The sequence below is a fragment of the Syngnathus typhle genome, linkage group LG6 (genome assembly GCF_033458585.1).
Source record: "Syngnathus typhle isolate RoL2023-S1 ecotype Sweden linkage group LG6, RoL_Styp_1.0, whole genome shotgun sequence".
NCBI classification, from domain to species: Eukaryota; Metazoa; Chordata; class Actinopteri; order Syngnathiformes; family Syngnathidae; genus Syngnathus; species Syngnathus typhle.
In genome coordinates, this window is record NC_083743.1 from 3,068,087 (window position 1) to 3,076,994 (window position 8,908).

Below are 8,908 nucleotides of genomic sequence, written 5' to 3' on the forward strand. Positions count from 1 at the left end.
TCAGGGTTCACTAGCATCACGCTGTTATAAATTTTGCCCTCCATGCCTCTCTGTATGTTGCCCTAAAAGGCCGGGTGGGATTACGCAAAGGTTATTTGTGCTGGACAGGGAGGTTTAAGTTTCAGTGATGTATAGCTACTTAGAATATAGAAGGGCCAGTTGTCCGTGACCAGGTTGAATAAAATCTTTTCCCAATCAGCCGTGTGGCACTGAAGTGTTCCTTCTCTGAGCCGGCCATCTTCCACCAAGTGTTTTTTTGGAGACCAGCGGAGCAACAAAGACAATTCACCACAACGCCACCAAGCTGGGTGCGTTGGGGAAATTTGGCTGGGCTCACCAGGCTTCCCGTCCTAATACATTCCTATATTAGAATTTAGAGGTCATAATATTAGTTTTTAAAATTTGTCAAAACCCTGGATAGATTAGAGAGAGAGAGAGGGAGAGAGGGGAGAGAGAGAGAGAGAGAGAGAGACAGAGACAGACAGAGAGATAGAGAGAGAGAGAGAGAGAGAGAGAGAGAGAGAGAGAGAGAGAGAGAGAGAGAGAGAGAGAGAGAGAAATACATAGATAGAGAAATACATAGATAAATAGATAAATACTTAGATAAATACATAAATAGTTAGATAGATAAATAGATAGATAGAGAGAGAGAGAGAGAGAGAGAGAGAGAGAGAGAGAGAGAGAGAGAGAGAGAGAGAGAGAGAGAGAGAGAGAGAGAGAGAGAGAGAGAGAGAGAGAGAGAGAGAGAGAGAGAGAGAAATACATGAATAGTTAAATAGATAAATAGATAGAGATAGATGGGAGGGCAGATGATTGCGCCTCCCTCTCTCCATCTCACATGGCAGGGATTAGAAGAGTGGAAGAGGAAGAGGCGGGAGTTAAGGTGGTGAAGGAGGAGGAGTGTGGATATGTTGCACACAATGAATGAAACCTTTTGGATTGGTGTACACGAGGGTCCTTCCACCAGCTCTTCTCTTTTGCCTGCTTAGACCCGTGTCCGCTTCCTCGCAGGTAATTATGATGTTTCCATTTTGAAGATAGTTCTGATGAATGTATTTCCATTCGTCAAGAATGACTGAAACTACACCATGATGCTGAATTTAGTTTTTTTTTTGTTTTTTTTAAACAAGCACAACGTTTTGAGTGTCCAGAAAAGTGTCATGTAAATCGAATAGATTATTATGAACATAAAGAGGAGCAGCACGCTGAATTGGATTGCAGCATTAAATCATGATGCATAAACCTTTTCATTCTTCTACATTCATTCTGATTGTATTTATTTCATTTTATTGACGACGCCTTTGAGTGCAGACATGAAGAAGCTGTCACAATACTGCCTGCTGGTCATCACCATCCTGGTGCTGGTTCTGAAACTGATCAGCGGTCAGCTGTGCAGGTCCTTCATCTTGCTGGTGGATGGCTTCCACACGCTCTTTGTCCTCGGTCACATGGCTCTTCCTCAGCCTCAAAACGCAGCGAGTCCTTCTCCTTCAAGGCTGTCCTCAGAGACGACCGACCTCGCCGGGGTTCCGCCGTACGCCGCGTCCTACCCTGACGGCAGGAGGCGGCCGGTGGGGGTCTTCGTCTCCGCCCTGCTCCTTGTCTCCTTGTGCGTGTCCTGCTTGTTGGAAATTGTCAGCCACCAATCTGTGGGGATGCACCCTGTGGAGCAGCCCTGGCTGCTGGCGGCGGCCGGCGTGCTCGGTTTGCTGCACAACGTTGTGGTGCTCGTGACGACCTGGAGGCGGCGGGGGGCCGGGGCCCAGGCTGGAAGAGAACACGAGTGTTACATTGAAGTCAACCACATAGGTAACACGTCCAATTTGACCCCTGTTGACTTTTGACGTCAATATGAAGAGTATTTACACTACCGTTTGGGGTCACAAAATTGTTTGGGTGACCCCAAACTTTTGAACGGCAGTGTAAATATTATTATAATAAAATATTATGAATTAAATATTATAAATTATATTTTATATTTGTATAAGATTATATATAATCTATGAATATAAGTATACATATATATTATACGAATTTTTACACAGAAGATTATATATATAATCTATAAATAATTATCTAAATAAATATATACAGTACCGTTCAAAAGTTTGGGGTCACAAAATTGTTTGGGTGACCCCAAACTTTTGAACGGTAGTGTATATCCCGTATATAGTGCGCTTTTTCATTCTTGAATAGTAACTAGAGGGTTCTAAAAATTCAATACACGTGTGTACTTTGAAGTACACACAGTGATTGTTCAGGTGGGCTCTTATTTTGATACACAATGTAGTGTATATCCAGGTGAGGATTTAACTTTGAAGTGGAGCACATTGTTTTGTTTATTTTGCATTCTCTCTCACAGCCATGTCTCAGGAGGGCTCCGAAGGCGCAGACGAGGCCGAGCGAGGCCCGTGTGAAGCCAGTGGAGATCAGAGCGGGACCACTGCACGCTCGCTTCACAACCGGGGTCTTGTCCCGTGCAACCCGGTGACCTCGGCGGGAGGAGGCGTGGCTGCTGAGAAGACGACAGGGGAGCCAAAGTTGGGAGAAGAAGTCACTCGGGACGTGAGGCAGCGGCTGACTCTGTGTCCTGCTTCTGTGGTGATGGTAGTGCAGGGTCTGTCCACGTCAGTGCTAGTCCTGGTTAATAGTTTAGCGATGCTGCTGGTAGGCCCTGACTTCCGGCATTCTCCGGGGGGCTGCGGCCTCTTGGTGTACCTGGATCCCGGCCTGGCCGTTTTGGCTGCCATCATCCTGGTGGGCGGTGCCGTGCCGCAGGTATGAACATAAAAATCCAACCACAAAAAACAAGTGCACGAACAAAGATTTGGAAAACCGGATCTTAAAAATGCTTTGAAGGATAGAATGTGACAGAACTCAGTCATATATAATTCTTTGCCCTCTGAGAAAAACGATTACCGTATTTTCCGGCCTATAAGGCGCTCCGGACTATAAGGCGCACCTTCAATGAATGGCCAATTTTAAAACTTTATCCTTATATAAGGCGCACCGGACTATAAGGCGCACCATTAATGCATCATGTCAGATTTTTAATCCAAATCAAATCATTCTCCATTTTATCTTTTTTATTTCAACTTCAGACGGAACAAATGACTTTATAATCATAAAATAATGATCCATAGTCTTTTTGAGTCATGATTCATAGTCTTCAGCGGGCCACTTATGATTGATTTCATGACACAATACTTCGGGCCAGTTTGAATTTAGGAATTTGGTCCATATATAAGGCGCACCGGACTATAAGGCGCACTGTTGGTTTTTGAGAAAATTTTAGGTTTTTAGGTGCGCCTTATAGGGCGGAAAATACGGTAATATGAGGGCTGTCTGATTAGCTGAGAATTGAGCCATAGCAATGAACAGTCTGTATTATACTGCCCCCAGGTGGCCAAAGTTTGCACACCCGAAAGAGCAACACAGTGGCCATTCAATTTTTGTAACGTGACATAAACTGTTCATTTTTTAAAGTTCTATTTAATTAATTGTGTCATGACTGTGTTTTTTTTGTTTCACGTAAAGATCAAGTTACTGCGTGTGTGGCATTTATGTGTAGCCCTCCTCAGATGCACAGGTACGGGCTGCTGCTGATGCAGGCCGCGCCTCCGTACCTGAGTCTATCGGACGTGAGGAAGCGGATCGGGATCGTGCCGGGAGTGGAGGAGTTGCATGAGCTTCACATCTGGGAGTTATCCGATTCGTGTTTGGTGGCCTCAGTCCACGTGCTCTGTCACGCTGACTTTCCTGTACACAGGTACCCCCGCTTCTGAAATGTTATGGACATCTTAAAATCTAAAAGATGATGATTCAAATGCAGAACTTTTTTTAAAAATTGTACTAAAACTCACTTTCACTGACATATTCAGGTGTGCTGATCTCATGTCAGGGGTCACCAAGGTCCTGCAGAGTGTCGGGGTGAGCTGCTGCACAGTGCAACCAGAGTTTGCTCCCTCTTCTGCCCTACCCAAGGATCCAACGTGCCCAGGTCCGGGGCCAGCATGCAGATTGGCTTGTGATAAGATCTGCGACGCCCACATGTGCTGCCCTCTCCCACCTTAGCCTGTAATGGAAAAAGTATTAAAACAAGAGAGTCAGAAGGTGTGTTTGTAACAAGACATTCATGAGAAAAAAACCTCTGGAAGGTATTAAGCACAAACCATCTCTGATGAACATCAAAATAGCAAGGTGGGTTGCCTGATTGGTCTTTTGAGTGTGATTTATTTTTGAAAGACAAAGTAGGCTATAGCAAAGAGACTGTGGAGGAATCAGAAACCTCAGAGACACAAGCAAAATTATTGGGTGAATGTACTCATTTTCTTCTTTTATTTTTTTATTGTTTTTATTTTAAACACGTTTTAATGTCTTAGTTCTATTAGACTAAATAAACAAATCCTTCACAGATATTTTATTTCTCTCACATGGGCAAACAGAAATTCGTACAAGGTTACCTGTTATGACGGCATCTCTCTGCGCCTTTTCGCTCCGGCACAGCCAATCAATACGTAGCTATTTTGCATAAACTTGGCATACCTGATGTTGTTCCTTTTAGCATGGTTTTGAAAGCATCGTGCTGCGCTAGTTACAATCAGTCCATATAGACCAATATTTCGTAATTATTACTATTCATAAACTAAAATATGACACTGGGTGACAATACCCGATGACAATACCACGAAACCGTCACTAAGAAAGAGTAGTACATATTTGTGCTATATGATAGTGGCTGGCGACTCGGTCTTTCGCCCGGATGACCCTCGGTGGTCCGGGGTGCAGGCTTCAAACCTGTAGCTGCCTAGCGGCAGAGTGGTTCGATTCCACCTTTCGGGCGAAGATGCGGGATTACTTTAGAAGCATGGTTGGTTGATTGGTTAGATTCATTAGTACCGCTGGTGGTTTTAATGTTTGCTGCTAACTAGCAACAATGATGGTGGCAAGCAACCATCGATTACTTCCCGTCTTACAAGATACGTTCTCGCCCTTCAAAATAAAAGTTGACTTAAATTGTCAACAACGCAAAGTTACGAGACACCGTCTTCCTTCAAAAGGTGCGTTTTAAAGGAGCAGGGCCCCTATATGAATTTAATTTATTGCTATTACGTCTACAACACTCTTGAAACCCTCCGCTTTTCTTGTCATCGGCAGTGGAATAAAAACATTTTCCTAAAACTATTGCATTAAGGGTGACAGTTTACAAATCATCTATGCAGGTACGAGTGGGACATATATTTGCAAAGTACAGCCAATTACGTGAGTGGAATTCGCCTCCAACTTTGCTTGGTCAACAACATAAAAACGTCCCAGTGTCTTCCGCTAGAGGGCGTCCGGGAGCTCACTCAAATGACATCATCATTACGTTGCAGGAAGTAAACCGTGCGTGGTTGAAATCCTCAAACAGAAGCGCGTCGCCTTCCATTCGGCTGCATCCGATAAACACGCAACGTATGTGCTGGATCAGTAACATTAGTTACACGACAACTGCAACGACGAAAGAGGTAAGTTGCGACGATTCACCTAAGTGATCATATGCAACGTTATTTGTAGTACTGCTTGGTTGCTGTATAGAAGTGCGGGTCGCTTTCATTAGCGTGGTAGCTAGCACAGTGCTAACGTTATGCTATTTAGCTTTATTACCCTCGACGAATGTTGAATCATGCACTCTACTTTTGTGTATTGGGTCGCTTTAAGTTCACGTTGTAAACAAAACAAGTCGAAGTCGACGCCTATTGCGTGATGTTTGAGATGTCCGTCGTTGAGAAAGAGAAACAAATTTTTATTGGCAAGATCTTGGGTTGTGTAATGGCGGTCGGTACACGTGGCAATCTAGCAGACCAAACAACAACCCCCACCTTCCAGGTAAGAAGGTTTTGTACTGTCCGGAAAAGGCGCGAAATCAAAGGATTTCCTTATAAGGCAAATCTCTGACTACTTGGTATGGTCACCTGACCATTTGGTATCTATCTGTATTGGAAGGTTACACAGCTCTGTGTGCTGATTAAGCAGTCCTGTTTATATAAATGTCGTTGTACATGTCACAATGACAATAAAGATCGATTCTATATGAAATAAGAAGATTTACACACATATGAACATGAAAAAATAATATAAGTTTGTCTAACCTGACCATGATTTGCGCCTGTCAATTACTTCAACAAATAGCTGACACTTTTGTTAGCCAAACGTCATTGAAGCCGTTTTGTGATTGCAGTGGGAAAATGTCTGCAACGACCACAGCAGCAAAGTACGTGAAAGAAAAGGACTGCAGTCGTCGACGACTGGAACATCTTTGGCTGCAGCCTTATGTTGTGTTGCGCAGAGCAGGTGAGCACACGTCTAGTCTCTATTATGAACTCTATCGAAATCATGTGTGATATGCCGATTGAAAAAGCCCCTGTATCGTTTTTTTTGCCAGTTTCTCTTCAACTGTGACTTTCATTGTTAATATGTGTTTGTCCGGTTTTGCAGACATCAGTGAAGCTATTTGTCCTAAGCAGGAGGAGCCGGACCGCACTCGCATTAAAGAGGAAGATGTGGGCAAAGAGGTCCACCACTTCAATGAACAAATGGAGCAGAAGTTTCTTTGCACTATTAAAGAGGAGGAAGAGCCGGAGCGGCCTTGTCAGAAAGAGGACGGAGAGGACTCCGGCGACGTCAAAAAGGAGGAGGAAGATACCTGCGAGATGCCATTGACTGGTGTACTTGTGAAGCGTTTAGATGAGGCTCAACGTGAGGTGAGCAAAGGGGCGGAGCCTCCAAGCTGCAGCTCAAGTCCACATATGACCAGAGAAGGTGATGGAGACCACTGTGGGGGATCACAAGAAGCTCCACCATCAGATAGTGATGACGTGTTTTCACATGTTCCTGCTGATGATGATGATGACTCTCAAAACAAACACAGGCAATGTTCTCACTATGGAATTTGTTTTGCTCATACCAGTAGTTTGATACAACACATGAGAATGCACACAGGAAAGAAAAACTTTTCCTGTTCAGATTGTGGCAAAAAGTTCTCTCAGAGGGGACATTTAAACACGCACACATTAACCCACACTGGCGAGAAACCTTTTTCATGCTCAGTTTGTGGCCAAAAGTTCTCTCAGAGGGTACATTTAAATATGCACACAAGAATCCACACTGGCGAGAAACCTTTTTCATGCTCAGTTTGTGGCCAAAAGTTCTCTCGGAGGGGACATTTAAATTCACACACATTAACCCACACTGGCGAGAAACCTTTTTCGTGCTCAGTTTGTGGCCAAAATTTCTCTGAGAGGGGAAATTTAAAAAAGCACACAAGAATCCACATTGGCGAGAAACCTTTTTCATGCTCAGTTTGTGGCCAAAAATTCTTTCAGATGCGAAGTTTAAATATGCACACAAGAATCCACACTGTCGAGAAACCTTTTTCATGCTCAGTTTGTGGCCAGAAATTCTTTCACAGGGGAAGTTTAAATATGCACACAAGAATCCACACTGGCGAGATACCTTTTTCATGTTCAGTTTGTGGCCAAAAATGCCACACGGCGTGGCATTTGAATACGCACACAAGAACCCACACTGGCGAGAAACCTTTTTCATGCTCAGTTTGTGGCCAGAAATTCTCTCTGAGTGGATCTTTAAAAATTCATACAAGAATCCACACTGGTGAGAAACCTTTTTCATGCTCAGTTTGTGGCCAAAGGTTCTCTCACAGGGGAAGTTTAAATATGCACACAAGAACCCACACTGGTGAGAAACCTTTTTCATGCTCAATTTGTGGCCAAAGGTTCTCTCGGAGGGGATATTTAAATTCACACACATTAACCCACACTGGTGAGAAACCTTTTTCATGCTCAGTTTGTGGCCAAAGGTTCTCTCGGAGGGGAAGTTTAAATATGCACACAAGAATCCACACTGGCGAGAAACCTTTTTCATGCTCAGTTTGTGGCCAAAAGTTCTCCTGTAGGCAAAGTTTAAATATACACACAAGAATCCACACTGGTGAGAAACCTTTTTCATGCTCAGTTTGTGGCCAAAAGTTCTCTATAAAGACAAACTTAAACAGTCATACAAGAATCCACACTGGCGAGAAACCTTTTTCATGCTCAGTTTGTGGCCAAAAATTCAGTCATAAGCATCACTTAAAAAAGCATGCAAGACTCCACACTGGCGAGAAACCTTTTTAATGCTCAGTTCGGCCAAACAGTCTCTCAGGGTAAGCTTAATCAGGCACGCAGGAGCCCACACTGGAGAGAAACCTGTTGCCTGCTCAGTCAGTTGCCAAAGAGTCTCTATTAAGAATTCTGAGTGTTTTGGAGGGATGAGCAATGATCCATGAAGTTCTCAGCTTCTATTTGAGCAGACTTTATGAGTTTATGCATCAGCCCTTTCATAAACCCACAACCCAAACTACAAACCCTAACCACCTCCTTCCTGGTTTCAGACCCAACCTTAAAACCCAACCAACCCTGACTTGACAGTATAACTACAGAGTTCAGCTCTTAAGTTTGTGTGACGTTGCAATGTTGAAGGGGGACATTTCGAACATTTAATACTTTGATATTTAACTGTGCTAGATCATTTGAATGATTTTGAAGACATTAAAATCATTTTTGAAGAACGTACTTTTGCCAATATCGTGCATTTGCTTCTCTTTAGCTTTTCTTGGCAACGGCAGTGCAATAAAAACATTCTCCTAAAACTCTTGCATTCAGGGTGACAATTTACAAATCCTCTAACCAATCAGAGTGGACAATCTTTGCCTGTCACCTAGTCGGTTTGCAGGTATGATTGGGCCGTATATTTGCAAAATGCAGCCAATTCGCCTCCAACTTTGCTTGGTCAATAACATAAAAACGTCCCAGTGTCTTCCGCTAGAGGGCGGCCGGGAGCTCACTCAAATGACATCATCGTTACGTAA

The 8,908-nt window shown here is 43.6% G+C and overlaps 2 protein-coding genes, 1 long non-coding RNA gene and 1 other non-coding gene across 4 annotated transcripts; 3 read left to right on the top strand and 1 right to left on the bottom strand.

Moving 5' to 3' along the window:
• Window positions 1-810: 810 nt before the first annotated feature.
• LOC133156085 (proton-coupled zinc antiporter SLC30A1) lies at window positions 811-4,422 on the top strand. The gene is made up of 5 exons (XM_061281849.1): window positions 811-1,011; window positions 1,312-1,809; window positions 2,363-2,778; window positions 3,582-3,769; window positions 3,882-4,422. Exons 2-5 carry the CDS (start codon window positions 1,314-1,316, stop codon window positions 4,072-4,074), a joined length of 1,293 nt encoding a protein of 430 aa, XP_061137833.1. The 5' UTR covers window positions 811-1,011; window positions 1,312-1,313; the 3' UTR covers window positions 4,075-4,422.
• LOC133156086 (uncharacterized) lies at window positions 1,265-4,982 on the bottom strand. The gene is made up of 5 exons (XR_009714780.1): window positions 4,464-4,982; window positions 3,864-4,075; window positions 3,627-3,781; window positions 2,361-2,754; window positions 1,265-1,767 (listed from the first exon to the last, which is right to left on the bottom strand). It is a non-coding gene; the product is annotated as an uncharacterized LOC133156086 (long non-coding RNA).
• trnastop-uca (transfer RNA opal suppressor (anticodon UCA)) lies at window positions 4,757-4,843 on the top strand. The gene has a single exon. It is a non-coding gene; the product is annotated as a tRNA-Sec (tRNA).
• Window positions 4,983-5,366: 384 nt separating the features above from the next.
• Window positions 5,367-8,612, top strand: LOC133155262 (gastrula zinc finger protein XlCGF57.1-like). Its single transcript, XM_061280439.1, has 3 exons — window positions 5,367-5,507; window positions 6,221-6,333; window positions 6,478-8,612. The coding sequence occupies exons 2-3, from the start codon at window positions 6,228-6,230 to the stop codon at window positions 8,172-8,174; spliced, it is 1,803 nt and encodes a 600-aa protein (XP_061136423.1). The 5' UTR covers window positions 5,367-5,507; window positions 6,221-6,227; the 3' UTR covers window positions 8,175-8,612.
• The last annotated feature ends 296 nt before the right edge of the window (window positions 8,613-8,908 follow it).